General features: G+C 41.1%; 1 protein-coding gene across 1 annotated transcript; it reads right to left on the reverse strand.

Moving 5' to 3' along the window:
• Positions 1-3883: 3883 nt before the first annotated feature.
• Positions 3884-25772, reverse strand: LOC142380609 (vitelline membrane outer layer protein 1 homolog). Its single transcript, XM_075466521.1, has 4 exons — positions 25537-25772; positions 24512-24624; positions 13121-13427; positions 3884-3988 (listed from the first exon to the last, which is right to left on the reverse strand). The coding sequence occupies exons 1-4, from the start codon at positions 25744-25746 to the stop codon at positions 3884-3886; spliced, it is 735 nt and encodes a 244-aa protein (XP_075322636.1). The 5' UTR covers positions 25747-25772.
• Between the last annotated feature and the right edge of the window lie 546 nt (positions 25773-26318).

The following is a 26318-nucleotide window of genomic DNA, read 5'->3' on the forward strand; positions in this document are numbered from 1 at the left end:
TTAACTCAAAAGTCCAAAATATCACATTTTATTTCAAGAAATCTTGACAAGCTGATTTTCACTAGTTCCATTGGCAGATTTTTTTGCTTATTTCATGCAAAAATCGGCTTGTAAAGATTTTTTTAAATAAGATGTGATATTTAGGACTTTTGAGATAAAAGTGATCTTGAAATTAGCTTAAAAACCTCTTCAAATGAAAAAAAAAGCTTGTTTCATATGATATGTGACTCAAAACAATTTGTTTTCAAGACTTTTTCATTTAACAAGATATTCCAGATGTATTGTCTTCAAAAAAGTCCCTATATCTGGCTGAAATGGTACTTGTTAGGCAGTTGTGTCTTATATTAAGTGTAATGAGATATTTTGACTAGAAATGAGACAAATATACTTGGTAAGACTTCGATTTTTTTGCCAGTGTATTGTGTGTTGAACCCAGCACTGAGGACTGAGAGGAGGTTGTAAAGAAAGAGAAAGACCGCAGCGCCTAAGAGAGTTAAATAAAAGAAATAAGAAGCCTCATTTAGAGCAGCAGCCATTTGCGTCCAACATAGATGTCCTTCATTATTTTACCTCCAGCTCTTTAAGCACCTCTTTTCCAGACACAGTTTCTGAGTCGTAATGTGCCGTTTCATGGCATGGTGTAGCTTTCCATTTTTAAGGTGGAACCGGGGGGAGATGGTGACGTTCACGGTGCAAAGCTCTCCGTGGCTCGCTAATGGATTTTGTCAGTGGGGGATCCGTCAGTAATCATGCATTTATAATGGGGGGTCACTTCTTTGGGGAGGCTTTGACAACAAAACACCTCGACATGTCAAGCCCCACATTCAACTGTGACGTCCGGAAGAATAATTTGCACTGAGGAGGACGAGTTTGTCAGACATATTCATTTTTCCAAAACTCATTACTTGTGAAAATGTCTCGGATGAAAAACATATTTATTTAGCATTTTTGCATTTGGTTAATATAAAGATAAAAAAAACTATCTGCTTGTCCTGCTTTATTCAGCCACAATTTGGACATTTTGTTTTATAAGCGTAAATGATGAGAAAATTGGCTCCTTTTGTGGAGAAAAACTCTACAATTACACAGAAAATGAGATCGATTATGCTGAATAAATGCTCCCCGTTTTGGGGATTAATTCACCTGCCGCTGAGATTTCTTTCAATGTAAAATGGCAAATGTTTTTGTGTAGAGTAGAATATGAAACTGTGACCAGTTTAGCCTTATTACTATACTGTAAATGGCCCAGAATCTGCTATTAGAGGTGTCTTTTAGAGGCATATTGGTGATTTAAGTGTTACATGTTCCAGTCATTGTCGGTATTTTGAGGACGTTTCCTGTTTCACTTCTGGAGCAAGACAAGCGAGAAGGATAAAAGTGTTTGTCCATACGAAGGTATTATGTTTGGGATTTATTTCTAACATGTTCCGAACACGTTCTTTATTGTGAATGTTCTTGTTTTTCCAAGTCGAGAGACTTCTGCTGTGGTCTTCGTGTTGCCTCTGCTGTTCCGCTAAAGCTTGCAAAAAAAAACGTACTGCTGACTGACGCTTCGAGCTACCTCCTGAGGACTGGTGTTGGTTTTGAGCTGAGGGGTCGCAGCACACGTGACCTCTTGAAGCATATGCTCCTCGTCCTCTCACCCTCCACTATCACGGAGACCAGAACTATGAGCATGAGGTCATCGCTAATGGCAGACGAGGTTAAGGGTAATTTTTGAGTCAGAATGGATTTTCCACAGCTGTACACACACACGAGTTTCCATGAGCACGTGGCTAATAACTAACAGCATTACAACTTCAATCCTTTAGTTTTCTGCTTCAAAAAGAACAATTTAGTTGATTCACTTTTGTCAAAATATGACAGTAATAAATTGATTTAAGACTAAATGAAATATTCTAAGAATATTTGAGAAATTTCTCTGCGCTGGAAAAAATGCCCCTCCAAAAATAAGTACAAAAGTAAGTAAATAAAAGACGTTTTTTCTTGAAATAAGCAAAAAAAAAAATCTGCTAATGGAACTAGTGAAAATCGGCTTGTCAAGATTTCTTGAAATAAAATGTGATATTTAGGACTTTTGAGATAAAAGTGATCTTGAAATTAGCTTAAAAACCTCTTCAAATGTCAAAAAAAAAGCTTGTTTCATGTGATATGTGACTCAAAACAATTTGTTTTCAAGACTTTTTCATTTAACAAGATATTCCAGATGTATTGTCTTCAAACAAGTCCCTATATCTGACTGAAATAGAACTTGTTAGGCAGTTGTGTCTTATACTAAGTGTAATGAGATACTTTAACTAGAAATGAGACAAATATACTTGGTAAGACTTTGATTTTTTCCAGTGTGAGCACATGGCTAATAACTAACAGCATTACAACTTCAGTCTTTTAGTTTTCTGCTTGTTAGGCTTCAAAAAGAACACTTTAGTTGATTCACTTTTGTCAAAATATGACAGACATAAATTGATTTAAGATCAAAATGAAATATTCTAAGAATATTTGAGAAATTTCTCTGGATCCATGTCAGTTTATTTCATTTAAATAGTTTATTCTCACTAGTTTTAAGATGAATTCACTCCCAACCTTCCTGGCTTTGTGTGCGTTTCTACATCTAAAAGCTGCGGCACCTATTCCCCTCTGGCATCCTGCGATAAAATTTAAAAAAAATAGAAAAAACAGACGGATCGTGTTCCCCTTTGTCTGTGGAAGCAGATTCTGGAAAAATAAAACAAACAACGAGGGGATCTGAACTGACACGATTATTTTTCAAACTCCCACCACATTCAGGTTGGACATCCACAAACATGCTTGATTGTAACCTTGGCAGGAGTCAGCACAGACTCTGTGTCAGCTCATCCTGACACCGCGGCCTTCAGGACGCCATCTCTCCCCGATAAGCTCTGATTGGTTGCTTTGCAGTCCGACCTCTGACACCAGTACACTCCAGAGACTGTGGGTAATTGGGATTTTTTTTTTTTTTGTCTGGAATAATATTAACACAGACAGGGAGAGAAAAGTGAGGCGGAATCTGACGCTTAATCAGTTAAACGATGCCGAACCGTGTTTACTTAGCCGTGCGTGAAAAGGAGGAGACCTTTGATTAATGTTAGACTTAAAAATACATTTGCAGCTCTTTCATGTAAAAAAAAAAAGATTATGTACACCTCTCTGTCTTATATCAGCATTTATGTCTCTGAGCCTCAGTAGTGGCGCTGGTGCAATCATTCTTGGTAATGCTGTAAAAAAAAAAAGAAAAATGTAATGGTTCATTTCCTGTGTGCTGTTATGATGTGAAATGGACAGAGTAAAAATGACAGAACATGATACAATAGGAGTCTTTTTTTTTTTCCCTGTGTTGTCACTTTAGCTTGCTCACAGCCTCTGGTATTCTTAGATTTTTGTCTCTGATGTGAGTTTTTTTTTATTCACCTCGGCTGCCATTTTGAATGTTGAGTATCTTTGATCATGTGCCGTTGTCACTTGCATCGCTATCGAGGAACAAAAAGTATTCTTTATCTTTGCTAACCCGAGTATGTCTACATTCCTATTGTTCATGACATCTGTACAATTTGTATATTATAAAATGATTTATATTTAATGTGTACATGCCTCTTTTCTTCTGTTTCTTAGATGCTAAAGTGCCGAGAAACGTTCCTTCAGGGCTAGAAGCAGGGGCGCACATACGACTTTTGGGCTTGTTCTCAGGGGAGAACCTAGAACTTTAATCCACCTCACGGGAGGAACAAAACAGAGGGATCCGTGGATAATGTGACTTTAATTTTCAACTGAAAATGAAGAGAAGCAACACAACAAAATGTCTGTTCTTTAAACCCTTGTAATTTAACTGCTTTCTGGATGTTTAAAAGGAGCCAGAGTGGGATTTTCACGGCATATTCTGCACCACATCTCTGTGCGTTTGAAGCCAGCTGAGCTCCTGCAGCCGCTTTTCCGAGCACACGCGCTTCTTTTCAGATTCAGTCCGAAGTTTCTTTGGAGGTGGAGGAACACCAAAGTGATCGCTTAAAGGGATAGTTCGCCTCTTTTGACATGAAGCTGTATGACATCCCATATTAGCAACATCATTTATGAACATCTTCTTACCCCCTGCTGCGTCCTGTGAGCAGAGTTCCAGCCTCGTTTTGGTGTTGATGAAGGTAGCCCGGCTAGTTGGCTGGGGTTTAAAAAATAAAGAGTTTTGCTTCTCAAAACAATATGCGTTCAAAAGAGTAATACATTTGCATCACAAAATCGTTCTCCAGGAAAAAGTCAGACCTCACAATCGCTTGGCCCTATTTTCTCTCCCTTCGTATCACTGCCTGCTGTGTTGACCGTGCAGACCGAAGTGCAGACTTTTTTATTCTTTTTATTTTTTGGCTTTTAACACGTTGAGACTTTTGCTCTTACTTTCTGTTATTGTGTTTTATTGTTTCTGTTGCCTTTTCCATATTTTGCATGTTTATTGATTTTCGTCTGTACAGCACTTTGTCACAGCTACTGTTGTTTTAAAGTGCTTTATAAATGAAGAAGTAGTAGTAGTAGACCGAAGTGCAGACCGAGCAGTCCCCTGCTTCCGAGCAGCAAACACCGTAACAGGTGCGGCTGTTGGCAGGCGGCAGCAGGCAGTGATACGAAGGGAGAGAAAATAGAGCCAAGCGATTATGAGGTCTGACTTTTTTTTGGAGAACGATTTTGTGATGCAAATGTATTACTCTGTTGAACGCATATTGTTTTGAGAAGCAAAATGCTTTATTTTTGTGGCCCCAGCCAACTAGCCGGACTACTTACGTCAACACCAAAACGAGGCTGGAACTCGGCTCACAGGACGCAGCAGGGGGTAAGAAGATGTTCATAAATAAAGTCCACTTATGTGCACTTGTGGCTTTAAGACTCATGTACTCAAGAAATGCTTTTTTTAATCGTTATTTCTAAAGAAGGACGAATAAAATTACCACAAAAGCTTTCATTCTAAATTCAAAACACTAATTAGAATAGAGGATGTGGTAAGTAAAGAACGAACATCATCCTGTCCGTTGTCGACCCGTTTCTAATCACAGAATGGGCAGCAACTTGATTCTGATTGGTTGCTGGTGTTCCGTTGTAAGTTGTCCCAGATAAACGCTTGCCCAGTGTAATGAGTTAATGCACTGGATCAATTTTAATCATAGATATCAGTCGTTTGAAGACATCAACATAAATAATGGAAGAAGATCTGAACATGTAACTTACACTAAGAGCGTCACGTTTTGGCAGCTCATCCTTTTAAAGCCCAGCTCAGTAAAACTTATGGACTTATGTTTCTGTACTTATGGACATCAGTCAGTCCTTTGTGGAGCCATTTTGTCTGCTCCAGGCTATCCCTTTTTGGCCAAAACACAAAAAAAAACACCGCCTCTCCAAACTTTGTGTCACATTAGCAACAATCTCACATCCAGTGTGCCCTTCAGCTCGCTGATGCAGGCTGGAGCCGATGTTTGTAGATTTAGTGACAGTTTTACAACAGTAGCTGGTCTTACTGTTAAAGAGTTATAGTTACTTCATACGTATTGTTTTATTGGATTTTTAGTAAAATGCAAGTTTTGTTTGCTGCCTCAAAGACGAGCTGAAGGCTCTGTGAGCTGAGCGTAATATACAAGTTTACTGCTGCCAGCTCACCTTTTGGGCTCCTCCTATTTACTGGAATAAGCACAATGTTTCCATTCCCATATTACAGGGTGGCCACAATTTGTCAAACCTTCAGGTATTACCTGCAAAACCAAGTTATGGCTCATGAAAAACTTTACTGATCACCACCAAGGAGGCAGCCTTCCTCTTCTGCACTCGTCGTCCATTAATTTTCAGGCATTTTTAATTACAAATTTGCCTCAAAGTGGAATTTGGATTCCAAGTCTGTGAAAAATATGTTCATATCTTCATATTGAAGTATCCTCCAGACACTGGTTTACAAATTTAGGAGGAGGTTTCTTAGTCATTAAATAGGAAGAAAAATAAATCCAAGCTCAAGACTGGATTTATTAACAGCAGCATGAGCAGAAATCTAGAGAATAATAAGATACATTGGTCGTATTTCAAAACCTCCTCCAGCTCTGTAAGTTCTTTGAATGCTGAGTTATGCTGCTGCATAAGGACGATCCTTGATGCCCTTGGACGAACACAGAAAGATGAAGTAACAACCACAGAAAATATAAAGCAGAAGCAGAGTGCAGCAGCCAGATGAGACGTATGGACCCAGATTAACATTTTCCCCTCAGTGTAAAGATCTTTCTTTCAGATCCGCTCCATCTGGTTATTACCTTCATTACAGTTTAACCCTCAGAATAGATCAACTTGATGGTTATTAAACCCCAAAAAACACAATCATACCATTCATTTCATCCTTGGATCAAAACAATGCCATTCAAGCCCCGAAGCCGTCCCTCAATGCGTCAATATTTCACATAAAAACCCCAACCGGCACACATCGTAATATCCCTGTGGTGTTCATGAACTAGATTATATTTACAGTTGAGTCAACACAGCCAGTGTGATCTATAAGTCATGAGCTGAGAGCCCGGGGAACGTGAGGTCATTAAGAGGAGGGCTTTGCCTCCAACCAAAACCCCAAACTCCATCTCCATTCTGCTCACTGCAGGAGGCAGTAATGGCTCTTTAGGCAGACTGGGGAGCCACGGGAGGGCTGCTGAGAGACGGTCAGAAACAAAGTGAGCCTGCGGTTGGGATATTAAACTTGTGACCCAGGGCGTTACGTCCCCGAGGCGTCACTCCGGCTCCCAGAGGGGATGCTACACAGCGGTGCAGTTTGCTGAGAGCGGCAGGTTTTGAATGATGAAGTTTATACCAAAACAAACGTTGTTTCCATGACTGTAACAGCGTTCCGGTTTGGGTTGGGGTTGATTCAGCACACACTGCAGGTCTCCTGACATCCGGTGAGAGTTGGAGCCAGTTGCTCAACTGACTATTTAGAATTCATTGCACTCGTAACATACAAGGAATGTTTAGTGATAGGTAGGGTGGATATAATCTAAGGTCCGAACAAATATGAAAAGCATGTGTGTATGGAGCTGTGGGGGGACTCTGTGGAACAGTCTGGAGACAGAAATAAAACAAAGTGCAAATATAATTCTGTTTAAAAAAAATGTACAAAAAAATATTTTTAAACAAGTACATGGAAGAGGAAGTATGTTAAAGGGATAGTTCGCCTCTTTTGACATGAAGCTGTATGACATCCCATATTAGCAACATCATTTATGAACATCTTCTTCCCCCCTGCTGCGTCCTGTGAGCCGAGTTCCAGCCTCGTTTTGGCGTTGACGAAGGTAGTCCAGCTAGTTGGCTGGGGCCACAAAAATAAAGCGTTTTGCTTCTCAAAAAAAAGTTAGACCTAAACAATCGCTTGGCGCTATTTTTGCCTCCCTTCATTTCAATGAGTTCAGCCACCTGCCGACAGCCGCACCTGTTACTGTGTTTGCTGCTCGGAAGCAGGGGACTGCTAAGTCTGCACTTCGGTCTGCACAGTTTACACAGCAGGCAGTGATACGAAGGGAGAGAAAATAGGGCCAAGCGATTGTGAGGTCTGACTTTTTCCTGGAGAACGATTTTGTGATGCAAATGTATTACTCTTTTGAACGCATATTGCTTTGAGAAGCAAAACGCTTTATTTTTGTGGCCCCAGCCAACTAGCCGGGACTACTTTCGTCAACACTAAAACTCAGCTGGAACTCTGCTCACAGGACGCAGCAGGGGGTAAGAAGATGTTCATAAATGATGTTGCTGATATGGGATGTCATACAGCTTCATGTCAAAAGAGGCGAACTATCCCTTTAACGCAGGACGATGAGGGGTAAATATATGAAAAGAATAGGGTTAATTGTTATATTGTAATTTAATTAGTATATGGTATATATTTATTTATGGGGATAGTTTTATATATATATATATATATATATTCATATTTACATTTATATTGACTAGGATATGTGTGTAGTATATATTTATTTTGTGATTATATATTTATTTAGATATTTAGGAAGTGTATATATGGCATATATTTATATAGGTGTATTATAGTTAGGATGTTTGCAAACTGAAGAATAGTTAAAAAGGGGTGGGAAACTAAAAAAGTATTGTACTTCTTCCCATTCCTTTTTCGAACAATGCGTGGTGTTTTGTTATGTATTAGTATTTATGTGATTGAATTTTTTATTTATTATTTTTTTATTTCTCTTTTTCTTTCTTTTGTATGTACAAATAGTTACATACATTTTCTTTTTTATACATGTTCAAAAATAAAAATCTATCTATCAAAAAAAACAACAACATCTGTTTATAGATTAGCTGAGTTGTGAATACACTTCACTGTTGCCTTTGAGATGTGGGTTCATTTCCCCTTTGATGCTGCACTGCCATCTAGTGACCGCCCACCTCCAAAGTTCACTCTGCTCCTAGATTCTGATGATGAATCATTTAATTACATTTGATCAACGGAGAAATGATTACCAGACACGGTGATGCCTGACGTCTAATCCCTAATTTATCAAATGAAAATGTCTGGGTTTTACCTTTTTTAATCCTCTTAAATAGGCTGTCCATCCTCACAATCCCAATCATGGGACTTCCCCATGTTGAAGAGGTGCTCCAACACACCTGCCTCAAATGAATAGGTCGTTAAAGGGCTTCTGCGGAACTCCATCACAAGCTGAGAGGTTAAACATTCACTGGAATCAGCTGTGTTGTTTTAGCTCTCCAATGGCTCATATTCAGAGAGTAGAGACAAATATCCTCCATGATTGTTAAGATTGGAAAAGTCGTTGAACAGTTTGATGATGACGATAGATTTTTTTTTCGAACATGTATAAAAAAGAAAATGAATGTAAGTATTTGTACATTAAAAAAGAAAGAAAAAGAGAAATTTAAAAAAAACACATAAATCACATAAAGTGCTCATACAAAACAAAACACCACACATTGTTCGAAAAAGGAATGGGAAGAAGTACAATACTTTTTTAGTTTCCCACCCCTGTTTAACTACTCCTCAGTTTGAAAACATCCTAACTATAATACACCTATATAAATATATGCCATTTATACACTTCCTAAATATCTAGATAAATCTATAATCACAAAAATAAATATATACTACACACATATCCCTGTAAACATAAATGTAAATATGAATATATATATATATATATATATATATATATATAACTATCCCCATAAATAAATATACACCATATATACCATATACTAATCAAATTACAAAATAACAATTAATCCTATTCTATTCATATATTTATCCCTCATCGTTCTCCGTTAATGTACTTCCTCTTCCATGTACTTCTTTAAAGTTAAAGCAATACTATGTAACATTTCTACCTTAAAATAACAGTTTGAAAAAAATTGTGCGGCTAGAATGAGTTTTAATATTACGATTGGCCTGTCTCCTATGCCCTTCGGGGGTCTGAGTTGGAATAACTGCGCTATGTAACTTTGCTGGAGCGGCCCGGGAGCTGAGCGGAAGTACTTCGACCTGCTTTCTGGCACACCTACCGCAAAAACAAATAGACCCCTCTCACACTCCCAGGTACATTTGATTACTCTTACCTTCTCGGTCGACATAGCTTGCTCCTTCTGACTCCTCGCCGGTTCGTCAACAAACGTGAAACGTGAAAGCGAAAGGGTGTTGTATTTACGACAGCGTAACCGTACATTACCTCCAAGCCTGTAGGGGGAGCTCCATAATGGGCTTTTTGAGAAGTTACATTGTATTACTTTAAGTTAAAGTTAAAGTTAAAGTTACTTGTTTAAGTTTGGTGCTGCATCCAAAAATTAAAGTTCATGCCATGAGTAAATTGCACAAATATGAAGACACCATCACCATCTATGCTGAATGATTTTGGACTTTAGGGGAACGTGTTATTTCTGCACATCATAACAGGATGTTTGTGGTGAAATGCAGTCGCGCCGTCCCCCAGAAACAAAACTTTGGTCCATTATGAAACCAAAGACACAACAAAGGATGCCTTCATTGTAACTTTTTTGCCTAAACTCAGTGATTAATTCATAAGTTCTGTGAGTTTTAAATAAGTTAAGTTGCAAATTTTCAGAGAAACAGGGAAATTGGAATCTTGTAGGCATTTCAATTGAACTTTATAGACATTTTAGACAGAAACAAATTGAGCAAACTGAGCAAAACTACTTTTTTCCTGCTGATATTAGCATATCGGCAAGTTGCACTTTAGCCTCAAACTCTGGTAACACTTCAAAGTTAAATGTGAGGTCAGCACCAGTGCATTCATTACCACAACCAAGAAGCAATATAACTATGCGTCAGAGACTGTAATCGCTTTGCTTTGATAAGCAAAATCTTCTGAAAACTATTACCTCGGTGTTAGATAATGTCCTCAAGTTCCCCTGCCCAACCCTCCACTCACTCTGTTAGCCGATTAACCACTCACAGATTAATTAGCACAATTACCTCTGTGTGTGCCAATGGGTGTCTTATCAACCTCTGTCAGGCCTTAAACTGGAAATTAATTAATACCCTTCTCTTGCCATTTCTTAATTACCTTAGTTCCAGCAGGAATTCTGGGAAATGGCAGCGTCAGCACCTCATGCTTATTATGACTTTATTGCACCCTCGTTGGTTCACTGGACAGGATGTGAAAACTTGCAGCTCTCTCTCTGATGATGTGGTGGTTTAATGGACGGAATGGCCCTTTAGATGGAAGGCCTGATTTTCTTTATTTAGGTGAGACACAACATGACTTTGTGAGAGCTGAATGTTTTAATAAATAACCATCAGTTTAAAGGGATAACTGCAACAACACCAGATATTCCAGGTCATTGGAAAGCAATCCAGAGACACTCTTTTTTTGTTTCTTTAAAGCAGATTTTTATTATTTTTCCGCCTTTGGGCTGAAGGTGTTGGCGGCGCACTGTAGTGAGCTTCTCACCTGCAGATCACTGTCAAATGCAAAAAGAAATATTAGCAAATATAAATAAAAATCTATGTTAAAAAGTTATTTATTTTCAGTCAACAGATAGAGACATACAAAATAATTCAGTTTATCTCCTCATGTTTAAGCTATTTACAAGGTCAAAGGTCAGTTTTACAGCTTTCTGCAGGCAAGACATTCTGATATAAATGCTGCCTCTGTAATCACCCGACAACATATCAAAATAGTATTTATAGGAAAGATGATTATTTATTCTTTTTTTTATGGCTGGGTAACGATTAAAATTTTTAATCTAATTAATCACATGATTTCCCTGATTAATCACGATTAATCGCATTTGTACGCAAAATCCAAAAATGAATCCAAAAGTAGTGTATAGCCTTTAGCATTTAGCTTTATTTTAAATGTGCTGCCATATGAATGAAAGTGCCATAACATTTGTTGTGCAAACACACTTTTAACATCAGCATCTTTCTGTAGTTTTTATGTAGAAGCCTCGCTCCACTGTCTGTTTCCTTGAATGACTTGCTGCTATCAGTTGTGTGTTTTGCCTTTAAGTGATATTTTAGACTGGAACTACTACGCTGAGAAGACAATTCAACTTGGCAGAGTTTACAGATGACTTTGGTTCTGTCGACTCCGCCGTCTGGAAGAACTTTAAAATGAAAATGGCCGAGTAAAAGTTCCGTACCCTTCTCCATGTTTGGTGGATCCACCGATTACTTTCTTTTCCTGTTCCGCAGCAGACAGCAGCAGACTTTTACAAAATAAAAGCCTGTGACCAACATACTTTTACAAAATAAAAGCCTGTGACCAACAGACTTTTACAAAATAAAAGCCTGTGAGCAACAGACTTTTACAATAATAAAATAAATAATAAAAAGGGGTGGTCTGTGGCGTAGTGGGTTGAGCAGGCGCCCCATGTACAGAGGCTATAGTCCTCGCCCCGGTTTGAGTCCTGAATCGGACGGCCCTGTGCTGCGTGTCGTTCCCCCTCTCTCTACCCCCTGCTTCCTGTCTCTGAACTTTCCTATCCATTAAATAAAGGCACAAAAGCCCCCCAACAAATCATAAAAATTTATTTTGCGCGATAAAATATTTATCGGCGTTAAATAATAACGAGTTAACTCGCCCAGCACTATTTTTTTTACAATAATTTAAGGGAAATCCGACTAACTGACCCTAACAATGTGAAGCCATTCTACAGCTCTGGCTGTCAGCTGGGTCGGTCTGAACAGGATTTTGTGTAAAACAGGTGAAGATGCCATTGGATGACCGATCCCCATCGTGTATTTCAATGGGCTGAGAAGCAGCAGAGCAGCTGCAGCCAAAGCAGGAAGGTCGACAGCTGACGATGTGAACGCGTAAATCAATAACCTGATCAATATCATTAAAGCACAAGCAGACCTAACAATTTATGTTGAATAAACGTAATGCAGATGTTTTCTGTCCACACGTCAATGTTGTCTATTTTTTTTCATTTTCTAAGAAATTAATTGATTTGGAGGAGCTGTTTTTATCTCTAAAATGCTCCAGGTTTATTTTCCAGTGTGGCTTTGACTGATTTCTCTTTTCCCTCCTCTCTCTTTGTTTTATAATATAACACGATATCTGACAAAATAAATGTACTTCTGGGTTCAGAAATTCAGAAAACACCTTTAAATGTGTACAATAAAAGAACAAGATTAAGGCTTTGGTTTGATTTGATATGTTTTTGAGGCTCACAGACATCAGATTTAGGATCTATTCAAACCTGCAGTTTAACAGAGAAATAACCATTTTAGAAGTTAGAGACACAGCTTACAATTGTAGATTTAATGTGTCAAATTAAATGTGCTGCTGTCCATCCCCATCACACTGGAACATCTGGTGATAACATCTTCAAAAATGACTAAATCACTAACATACACACATATTCTACAAAAATAGATTTTTTTTTTGGCAGAAAACAGAGGACTAGATTTTTCTTGTTAAAAAAAACGCTGCTTGTTAGGTTCAATGTAATAAGTTTTGGTGGCAGTACCTCCAACACACAGTTGGATGTAATAAAGTTGCTGCCACTTTGTCAGATAAACTAAAATAAAGCCGGACAGTTTATGAAAGTCTTTATTAAAGTGTAAGTTACCCCCCAGCTATAGGCTTTGGGTGACAACACTTAGGCTTACCTGCGCAGGTTTGTCACAGCAATAGAGGCGCACATCATTGAGGGCGGAGTCATCCAAGCCATACTGGTAATCTTCCACCTTGGTCTCAATGCCACAGATTGCACCATTAACACAATCCTCGCTCCAGTTTCCGTAATCTCCGAAGCTTAAACCGGGAGCCTCGATGATTGGGTTGCTGCTGCAGCGGAACTTGATGTTGTTGACGGCGCTATCGTCTCCAAACATACCCTGATGAGGCTCCACGCGCAACTGGAAGGAGGTGAGCACGCCTTCGGGGCAGTACTGAGGATGGGACCACTCACCAGTGCTGTAAACAAGCGTTGGAAAAAGTTGGGAAAAGTTAGTCTGTCAGCTGCTTCTGAAGTAAATAAAAATTTGATTTTATTTCATTTATGAAAAAAAACTTGGATTGTTCGCGCTGCAAATAAGCATAATTTCATACACCAGGCCATGCTTTCTACAATGTGCCATCAGAATCTGCACGTTAACACCCAACTTGTGCTGTTTCATTGTGAAATCATCATTAGCCACAGTGTGTAGATCATCACACCAAAACTGACCCAAAAACGACTCAATGTTTGTGCATATTGAGTGAAATATTCCTTTGTCCATCCTCACACGATTATCTGCAGCATCAAGAGGCTGTTTGTAATCCTGAAAGCCTTTCTTTCTTTCAGATTTGCTTCACTTTCCTTTAAAAATCATCATGAAATACTACAAAAGACGTATTGTGTTGAATTATTTAGGGGAAACCAACAAGGTAGGTGCCACATGTACCATGCATAAACCTAACTAACCCCTCCTCATGCCACATGCATAAACCTAACTAACCCCTCCTCATGTCACATGTATAAACCTAACTAACCCCTCCTCATGTCACATGCATAAATCTAACTAACCCCTCCTCATGTCACATGCATAAACCTAACTAACCCCTCCTCATGCCACATGTATAAACCTAACTAACCCCTCCTCATGTCACATGTATAAACCTAACTAACCCCTCCTCATGCCACATGCATAAACCTAACTAACCCCTCCTCATGTCACATGCATAAACCTAACTAACCCCTCCTCATGTCACATGCATAAACCTAACTAACCCCTCCTCATGTCACATGCATAAACCTAACTAACCCCTCCTCATGTCATATGCATAAACCTAACTAACCCCTCCTCATGTCATATGCATACACCTAACTAACCCCTCCTCATGCCACATGCATAAACCTAACAAACCCCTCCTCATGTCATATGCATAAACCTAACTAACCCCTCCTCATGTCATATGCATAAACCTAACTAACCCCTCCTCATGTCACATGCATAAACCTAACTAACCCCTCCTCATGCCACATGCATAAACGTAACTAACCCCTCCTCATGTCACATGTATAAACCTAACTAACCCCTCCTCATGTCACATGTGTAAACCTAACTAACCCCTCCTCATGCCACATGTATAAACCTAACTAACCCCTCCTCATGTCACATGCATAAACCTAACTAACCCCTCCTCATGTCACATGAATAAACCTAACTAACCCCTCCTCATGTCACATGCATAAACCTAACTAACCCCTCCTCATGTCACATGCATAAACCTAACTAACCCCTCCTCATGCCACATGTATAAACCTAACTAACCCCTCCTCATGTCACATGCATAAACCTAACTAACCCCTCCTCATGTCACATGCATAAACCTAACTAACCCCTCCTCATGTCACATGCATAAACCTAACTAACCCCTCCTCATGTCACATGTATAAACCTAACTAACCCCTCCTCATGTCACATGCATAAACCTAACTAACCCCTCCTCATGTCACATGCATAAACCTAACTAACCCCTCCTCATGTCATATGCATAAACCTAACTAACCCCTCCTCATGTCATATGCATACACCTAACTAACCCCTCCTCATGCCACATGCATAAACCTAACAAACCCCTCCTCATGTCATATGCATAAACCTAACTAACCCCTCCTCATGTCACATGCATAAACCTAACTAACCCCTCCTCATGTCACATGTGTAAACCTAACTAACCCCTCCTCATGTCACATGTGTAAACCTAACTAACCCCTCCTCATGTACCATGCATAAACCTAACTAACCCCTCCTCATGTCACATGCATAAACCTAACTAACCCCTCCTCATGTCACATGCGTAAACCTAACTAACCCCTCCTCATGTCACATGTGTAAACCTAACTAACCCCTCCTCATGTCACATGTGTAAACCTAACTAACCCCTCCTCATGTCACATGTGTAAACCTAACTAACCCCTCCTCATGTCACATGCATAAACCTAACTAACCCCTCCTCATGCCACATGCATAAACCTAACTAACCCCTCCTCATGTCACATGCATAAACCTAACTAACCCCTCCTCATGTCACATGTGTAAACCTAACTAACCCCTCCTCATGCCACATGCATAAACCTAACTAACCCCTCCTCATGCCACATGCATAAACCTAACTAACCCCTCCTCATGTCACATGCATAAACCTAACTAACCCCTCCTCATGTCACATGCATAAACCTAACTAACCCCTCCTCATGCCACATGCATAAACCTAACTAACCCCTCCTCATGCCACATGCATAAACCTAACTAACCCCTCCTCATGTCACATGCATAAACCTAACTAACCCCTCCTCATATCACATGCATAAACCTAACTAACCCCTCCTCATGCCACATGCATAAACCTAACTAACCCCTCCTCATGTCACATGCATAAACCTAACTAACCCCTCCTCATGTCACATGCATAAACCTAACTAACCCCTCCTCATGTCACATGCATAAACCTAACTAACCCCTCCTCATGCCACATGCATAAACCTAACTAACCCCTCCTCATGTCACATGTATAAACCTAACTAACCCCTCCTCATGTCACATGCATAAACCTAACTAACCCCTCCTCATGTCACATGCATAAACCTAACTAACCCCTCCTCATGTCACATGTATAAACCTAACTAACCCCTCCTCATATCACATGCATAAACCTAACTAACCCCTCCTCATGCCACATGCATAAACCTAACTAACCCCTCCTCATGTCACATGCATAAATCTAACTAACCCCTCCTCATGTCACATGCATAAACCTAACTAACCCCTCCTCATGCCACATGTATAAACCTAACTAACCCCTCCTCATGTCACATGTATAAACCTAACTAACCCCTCCTCATGCCACATGCATAAACCTAACTAACCCCTCCTCATGTCACATGCATAAACCTAACTAACCCCTCCTCATGTCACATGCATAAACCTAACTAACCCCTCCTCATGTCACATGCATAAACCTAACTAACCCCTCCTCATGTCATATGCATAAACCTAACTAACCCCTCCTCATGTCATATGCATACACCTAACTAACCCCTCCTCATGCCACATGCATAAACCTAACAAACCCCTCCTCATGTCATATGCATAAACCTAACTAACCCCTCCTCATGTCATATGCATAAACCTAACTAACCCCTCCTCATGTCACATGCATAAACCTAACTAACCCCTCCTCATGCCACATGCATAAACGTAACTAACCCCTCCTCATGTCACATGTATAAACCTAACTAACCCCTCCTCATGTCACATGTGTAAACCTAACTAACCCCTCCTCATGCCACATGTATAAACCTAACTAACCCCTCCTCATGTCACATGCATAAACCTAACTAACCCCTCCTCATGTCACATGAATAAACCTAACTAACCCCTCCTCATGTCACATGCATAAACCTAACTAACCCCTCCTCATGTCACATGCATAAACCTAACTAACCCCTCCTCATGCCACATGTATAAACCTAACTAACCCCTCCTCATGTCACATGCATAAACCTAACTAACCCCTCCTCATGTCACATGCATAAACCTAACTAACCCCTCCTCATGTCACATGCATAAACCTAACTAACCCCTCCTCATGTCACATGTATAAACCTAACTAACCCCTCCTCATGTCACATGCATAAACCTAACTAACCCCTCCTCATGTCACATGCATAAACCTAACTAACCCCTCCTCATGTCATATGCATAAACCTAACTAACCCCTCCTCATGTCATATGCATACACCTAACTAACCCCTCCTCATGCCACATGCATAAACCTAACAAACCCCTCCTCATGTCATATGCATAAACCTAACTAACCCCTCCTCATGTCACATGCATAAACCTAACTAACCCCTCCTCATGTCACATGTGTAAACCTAACTAACCCCTCCTCATGTCACATGTGTAAACCTAACTAACCCCTCCTCATGTACCATGCATAAACCTAACTAACCCCTCCTCATGTCACATGCATAAACCTAACTAACCCCTCCTCATGTCACATGCGTAAACCTAACTAACCCCTCCTCATGTCACATGTGTAAACCTAACTAACCCCTCCTCATGTCACATGTGTAAACCTAACTAACCCCTCCTCATGTCACATGTGTAAACCTAACTAACCCCTCCTCATGTCACATGCATAAACCTAACTAACCCCTCCTCATGCCACATGCATAAACCTAACTAACCCCTCCTCATGTCACATGCATAAACCTAACTAACCCCTCCTCATGTCACATGTGTAAACCTAACTAACCCCTCCTCATGCCACATGCATAAACCTAACTAACCCCTCCTCATGCCACATGCATAAACCTAACTAACCCCTCCTCATGTCACATGCATAAACCTAACTAACCCCTCCTCATGTCACATGCATAAACCTAACTAACCCCTCCTCATGCCACATGCATAAACCTAACTAACCCCTCCTCATGCCACATGCATAAACCTAACTAACCCCTCCTCATGTCACATGCATAAACCTAACTAACCCCTCCTCATATCACATGCATAAACCTAACTAACCCCTCCTCATGCCACATGCATAAACCTAACTAACCCCTCCTCATGTCACATGCATAAACCTAACTAACCCCTCCTCATGTCACATGCATAAACCTAACTAACCCCTCCTCATGTCACATGCATAAACCTAACTAACCCCTCCTCATGCCACATGCATAAACCTAACTAACCCCTCCTCATGTCACATGTATAAACCTAACTAACCCCTCCTCATGTCACATGCATAAACCTAACTAACCCCTCCTCATGTCACATGCATAAACCTAACTAACCCCTCCTCATGTCACATGTATAAACCTAACTAACCCCTCCTCATATCACATGCATAAACCTAACTAACCCCTCCTCATGCCACATGCATAAACCTAACTAACCCCTCCTCATGTCACATGCATAAACCTAACTAACCCCTCCTCATGTCACATGCATACACCTAACTAACCCCTCCTCATGTCACATGCATAAACCTAACTAACCCCTCCTCGTGTCACATGCATAAACCTAACTAACCCCTCCTCATGCCACATGCATAAACCTAACTAACCCCTCCTCATGTCACATGCATAAACCTAACTAACCCCTCCTCATGCCACATGCATAAACCTAACTAACCCCTCCTCATGTCACATGTATAAACCTAACTAACCCCTCCTCATGTCACATGTATAAACCTAACTAACCCCTCCTCATGTCACATGCATAAACCTAACTAACCCCTCCTCATGTCACATGCATAAACCTAACTAACCCCTCCTCATGCCACATGCATAAACCTAACTAACCCCTCCTCATGTCACATGCATAAACCTAACTAACCCCTCCTCATGCCACATGCATAAACCTAACTAACCCCTCCTCATGTCACATGTATAAACCTAACTAACCCCTCCTCATGTCACATGCGTAAACCTAACTAACCCCTCCTCATGTCACATGTGTAAACCTAACTAACCCCTCCTCATGTACCATGCATAAACCTAACTAACCCCTCCTCATGTCACATGCATAAACCTAACTAACCCCTCCTCATGTCACATGTGTAAACCTAACTAACCCCTCCTCATGTCACATGTGTAAACCTAACTAACCCCTCCTCATGTCACATGCATAAACCTAACTAACCCCTCCTCATGCCACATGCATAAACCTAACTAACCCCTCCTCATGTCACATGCGTAAACCTAACTAACCCCTCCTCATGTCACATGTGTAAACCTAACTAACCCCTCCTCATGCCACATGCATAAACCTAACTAACCCCTCCTCATGCCACATGCATAAACCTAACTAACCCCTCCTCATGTCACATGCATAAACCTAACTAACCCCTCCTCATGTCACATGCATAAACCTAACTAACCCCTCCTCATGCCACATGCATAAACCTAACTAACCCCTCCTCATGCCACATGCATAAACCTAACTAACCCCTCCTCATGTCACATGCATAAACCTAACTAACCCCTCCTCATATCACATGCATAAACCTAACTAACCCCTCCTCATGCCACATGCATAAACCTAACTAACCCCTCCTCATGTCACATGCATAAACCTAACTAACCCCTCCTCATGTCACATGCATAAACCTAACTAACCCCTCCTCATGTCACATGCATAAACCTAACTAACCCCTCCTCATGCCACATGCATAAACCTAACTAACCCCTCCTCATGTCACATGTATAAACCTAACTAACCCCTCCTCATGTCACATGCATAAACCTAACTAACCCCTCCTCATGTCACATGCATAAACCTAACTAACCCCTCCTCATGTCACATGTATAAACCTAACTAACCCCTCCTCATATCACATGCATAAACCTAACTAACCCCTCCTCATGCCACATGCATAAACCTAACTAACCCCTCCTCATGTCACATGCATAAACCTAACTAACCCCTCCTCATGTCACATGCATACACCTAACTAACCCCTCCTCATGTCACATGCATAAACCTAACTAACCCCTCCTCATGTCACATGCATAAACCTAACTAACCCCTCCTCATGCCACATGCATAAACCTAACTAACCCCTCCTCATGTCACATGCATAAACCTAACTAACCCCTCCTCATGCCACATGCATAAACCTAACTAACCCCTCCTCATGTCACATGTATAAACCTAACTAACCCCTCCTCATGTCACATGCATAAACCTAACTAACCCCTCCTCATGCCACATGCATAAATCTAACTAACCCCTCCTCATGCCACATCTATAAACCTAACTAACCCCTCCTCATGTCACATGCATAAACCTAACTAACCCCTCCTCATGTCACATGCGTAAACCTAACTAACCCCTCCTCATGTCACATGCATAAACCTAACTAACCCCTCCTCATGTCACATGTGTAAACCTAACTAACCCCTCCTCATGTCACATGCATAAACCTAACTAACCCCTCCTCATGTCACATGTATAAACCTAACTAACCCCTCCTCATGTCACATGCATAAACCTAACTAACCCCTCCTCATGCCACATGCATAAACCTAACTAACCCCTCCTCATGTCACATGTGTAAACCTAACTAACCCCTCCTCATGTCACATGTGTAAACCTAACTAACCCCTCCTCATGTCACATGTGTAAACCTAACTAACCCCTCCTCATGTCACATGCATAAACCTAACTAACCCCTCCTCATGCCACATGCATAAACCTAACTAACCCCTCCTCATGTCACATGTGTAAACCTAACTAACCCCTCCTCATGTCACATGCATAAACCTAACTAACCCCTCCTCATGCCACATGCATAAACCTAACTAACCCCTCCTCATGCCACATGTATAAACCTAACTAACCCCTCCTCATGTCACATTTATAAACCTAACTAACCCCTCCTCATGTCACATGTATAAACCTAACTAACCCCTCCTCATATCACATGCATAAACCTAACTAACCCCTCCTCATGTCACATGCATACACCTAACTAACCCCTCCTCATGTCACATGCATAAACCTAACTAACCCCTCCTCATGTCACATGCATAAACCTAACTAACCCCTCCTCATGTCACATGTATAAACCTACCTAACCCCTCCTCATGCCACATGCATAAACCTAACTAACCCCTCCTCATGTCACATGTGTAAACCTAACTAACCCCTCCTCATGTACCATGCATAAACCTAACTAACCCCTCCGCATGTCACATGTATAAACCTAACTAACCCCTCCTCATGTCATATGCATACACCTAACTAACCCCTCCTCATGCCACATGCATAAACCTAACTAACCCCTCCTCATGTCACATGCATAAACCTAACTAACCCCTCCTCATGTCACATGTGTAAACCTAACTAACCCCTCCTCATGTCACATGTGTAAACCTAACTAACCCCTCCTCATGTCACATGTATAAACCTAACTAACCCCTCCTCATGTCACATGTATAAACCTAACTAACCCCTCCTCATGTCACATGCATAAACCTAACTAACCCCTCCTCATGTCACATGTATAAACCTAACTAACCCCTCCTCATGTCACATGTGTAAACCTAACTAACCCCTCCTCATGTCACATGTATAAACCTAACTAACCCCTCCTCATGCCACATGCATAAACCTAACTAACCCCTCCTCATGTCACATGCATAAACCTAACTAACCCCTCCTCATGCCACATGCATAAACCTAACTAACCCCTCCTCATGCCACATGCATAAACCTAACTAACCCCTCCTCATGCCACATGCATAAACCTAACTAACCCCTCCTCATGCCACATGCATAAACCTAACTAACCCCTCCTCATGTCACATGCCTAAACCTAACTAACCCCTCCTCATGTCACATGCATAAACCTAACTAACCCCTCCTCATGTCACATGCATAAACCTAAATAACCCCTCCTCATGCCACATGCATAAACCTAACTAACCCCTCCTCATGTCACATGCCTAAACATAACTAACCCCTCCTCATGTCACATGTATAAACCTAACTAACCCCTCCTCATGTCACATCTATAAACCTAACTAACCCCTCCTCATGTCACATGCCTAAACCTAACTAACCCCTCCTCATGTCACATGCATAAACCTAACTAACCCCTCCTCATGTCACATGCATAAACCTAAATAACCCCTCCTCATGCCACATGCATAAACCTAACTAACCCCTCCTCATGTCACATGCATAAACCTAACTAACCCCTCCTCATGTCACATGCCTAAACATAACTAACCCCTCCTCATGTCACATGCCTAAACCTAACTAACCCCTCCTCATGTCACATGCATAAACCTAACTAACCCCTCCTCATGCCACATGCATAAACCTAACTAACCCCTCCTCATGTCACATGCATACACCTAACCAACCCCTCCTCATGCCACATGCATAAACCTAACTAACCCCTCCTCATGTCACATGCATAAACCTAACTAACCCCTCCTCATGCCACATGCATAAACCTAACTAACCCCTCCTCATGTCACATGCATAAACCTAACTAACCCCTCCTCATGCCACATGCATAAACCTAACTAACCCCTCCTCATGTCACATGCATAAACCTAACTAACCCCTCCTCATGCCACATGCATAAACCTAACTAACCCCTCCTCATGCCACATGCATAAACCTAACTAACCCCTCCTCATGTCACATGTATAAACCTAACTAACCCCTCCTCATGCCACATGCATAAACCTAACTAACCCCTCCTCATGTCACATGTATAAACCTAAATATCCCTCCTCATGCCACATGCATAAACCTAACTAACCCCTCCTCATGCCACATGCATAAACCTAACTAACCCCTCCTCATGTCACATGCATAAACCTAACTAACCCCTCCTCATGCCACATGCATAAACGTAACTAACCCCTCCTCATGTCACATGTATAAACCTAACTAACCCCTCCTCATGCCACATGCATAAACCTAACTAACCCCTCCTCATGCCACATGCATAAACCTAACTAACCCCTCCTCATGCCACATGCATAAACCTAACTAACCCCTCCTCATGCCACATGCATAAACCTAACTAACCCCTCCTCATGTCACATGCATAAACCTAACTAACCCCTCCTCATGTCACATGTGTAAACCTAACTAACCCCTCCTCATGCACCATGCATAAACCTAACTAACCCCTCCTCATGTCACATGCATAAACCTAACTAACCCCTCCTCATGCCACATGCATAAACCTAACTAACCCCTCCTCATGTCACATGCATAAACCTAACTAACCCCTCCTCATGCCACATGCATAAACCTAACTAACCCCTCCTCATGCCACATGCATAAACCTAACTAACCCCTCCTCATGTCACATGCCTAAACCTAACTAACCCCTCCTCATGTCACATGCATAAACCTAACTAACCCCTCCTCATGTCACATGCATAAACCTAACTAACCCCTCCTCATGTCACATGTATAAACCTAACTAACCCCTCCTCATGCCACATGCATAAACCTAACTAACCCCTCCTCATGTCACATGCCTAAACCTAACTAACCCCTCCTCATGTCACATGCCTAAACCTAACTAACCCCTCCTCATGTCACATGCATAAACCTAACTAACCCCTCCTCATGTCACATGTATAAACCTAACTAACCCCTCCTCATGTCACATGCATAAACCTAACTAACCCCTCCTCATGTCACATGTATAAACCTAACTAACCCCTCCTCATGCCACATGCATAAACCTAACTAACCTCTCCTCATGCCACATGCATAAACCTAACTAACCCCTCCTCATGCCACATGCATAAACCTAACTAACCCCTCCTCATGCCACATGCATAAACCTAACTAACCCCTCCTCATGCCACATGCATAAACCTAACTAACCCCTCCTCATGTCACATGTATAAACCTAACTAACCCCTCCTCATGCCACATGTATAAACCTAACTAACCCCTCCTCATGTCACATGCATAAACCTAACTAACCCCTCCTCATGCCACATGCATAAACCTAACTAACCCCTCCTCATGCCACATGCATAAACCTAACTAACCCTTCCTCGTGTCACATGCATAAACCTAACTAACCCATCTAAATTAGCTAACAGCCATTAATAGAGAAGGACAAGTCATGTCTTAACCACCTCAGGAGATAAAATCCACCTTAATGTGAGGTACAGCAGCAGAGATTTGGACTCTCTGCACTCCACCACCAGGTGCGTGCACGTGGTGTTGGTGTGTGTGTGTGTGTGTGTGTGAGTGTAATTTCATGATTTTGACCTACTCATTGTATTTTGGGGTATTTTAAGGACTGCAGACAATCTAAACCAAAGTCCAATTGTTTGGAATTTTCTTATAAATAACAAAACATTTCATGATCCAGCAAACAATCTTCTTATCGTCAACTGCACGACAACAAATGGCAATTTCACTCAATGGCTTAAAACTTTAGCAGATCAAAATGCTACCCATGATGAATAAAAAGCTAATATATCAGGGAACGTCACCACTGCTTACTGGCCAGTGTGGGATTCAACATAGTAGAGGAAGTTTCGCTCTCCATATTTGGAACAGACAAGGCGGATCCCGTTCAGGGCGGTGTCATCCCCCAGGTACTGCATGGGCTCCACCTGAGGAAACAGAAAACAGTTCCCAGGGTTGGAAACAGCTGGCTATCTGGCTTCTGCTGCGGCAGCTGCTACATTAAGAATTAAAAAAGAAGTTCAGATCAGGTTTCAGAGCAGGTCCGTATCCATAACAACAAGCAACGCGAGCATCTCTGTGACTGAGGTTAATGCTGAAAAGCTTGATTAAAACCAAGATAAAAACTGAGACAGTGCGTCTGTACTTCAGACACTTTAAAAGGATGAACCACATTTTTAAACAGTGGAGATAATCATGTCCATTTATGTTTTCCAGCAATTTCATCTCTCAGCCTCCAACTCTCCTCACAGCCTTTGTGAAGATGGAAAAGATCACAGCTACTAAAACTGATTTAATAGACACATGGCCATGAAAAAATGCTCTTTACAAGGACGCACAAATTCTGAACATACAAACATCCGATTGTTTTTTTTACAAAACAGGAGCATAAAAAGTGATAAAACAACTAAAGGAAGCAAATAAAATGTCTGAGAAGTCAGAGTCAGAGAAGCAAAAGCTTCTGGTTGTACTTCACACTCACTTATTACCACTCAGTACTTATTAGGAGTAGTTAATATTGATTTCTCATCCTTGATCTTGGCCTTTGTGTTACACAATCACTTCATTCCTGTTTATATTTCTTTTTGAATTTAAAGGACTCACTACTTTTATTTGTGTATTTTATTTGCATTTTACTGTCCCTGCTTTTGATCTTAATGTTTGTCTTTTATCCCACTGTAGCACTGAGATTTTGTTGTAAATGTAAAGTGCGTTATAAATAAAATGTATTACTATTATTATTATTATTATTATTTCAATCTCAGGCAGTGAGATTGATATTCCTCGCCTCGCAGTTTATTGTGAAATATATTTTTTAATTATGCAGTTTGCTCTGTTACCCTGACACTGAATCCAATTGCAAAGAAGCCTTCGGGACACATCTCAGGCCAGGTCCAGTCTCCAAACCTCTCTCCGTTTGACACGGTCAGCACGGATCTGTACTGCCTGCTGTTGAAGTCCTTTCCAGCTCGCTGCAGAACGACCTTCTCCTCACAAAACCCGCAGGACAGCACGGCCAGCATGGCCACAGCGGCGAGCAGAATTGCCATATTTACAGCAGTTAGTCAGTGTTTCTTTCTGAAATGCCCAAACTAACCCAAACTAACTGTGTGGGGTGTTTTTTTTTTTTTGGCTCTAAGCTTTTAAAGCTTCCCTGCAGATTCCCAAAATTGTTTTTCCATGTCAGCGTGAATCATTTACAGAGTCGCATTACAAAGCGGTGTGGGAACAAACAGCTGGTGGAGAAAGAAAAGACTTTCTCAGACACGGAGGGAGTCTGCCATTCAGCTTTGAGTGATCTTTCATAACTCAGCAGTGGATCTCAGAGCTGAAAACCTACAGGCCACCTCTCAGATGGAATCAATAGGTCAAGTTCCAGCGGCAACAAAAGCTTTGCTGATGTGAGGTTTTCAGAACTGATGCAGCAGAAGCTGCTGTCGAAATAACAAAAAAGATATGGAGGCAGTAAAGCATGTCTCAGATACTGCTGAGTTTTTCAGCACAGTTCCACCTTCAGAGCATGGTAGGGTGCTGTGGTAGCAGAAACACGGCGCCTCAGGGCTCCAACAACTTCAAGCCTTCGGTTCCAGGATGAGTTCTGCATCATATCAAAGATGAGATT

Source organism: Odontesthes bonariensis, chromosome 5, assembly GCF_027942865.1.
Source record: "Odontesthes bonariensis isolate fOdoBon6 chromosome 5, fOdoBon6.hap1, whole genome shotgun sequence".
Classification (NCBI taxonomy): domain Eukaryota; kingdom Metazoa; phylum Chordata; class Actinopteri; order Atheriniformes; family Atherinopsidae; genus Odontesthes; species Odontesthes bonariensis.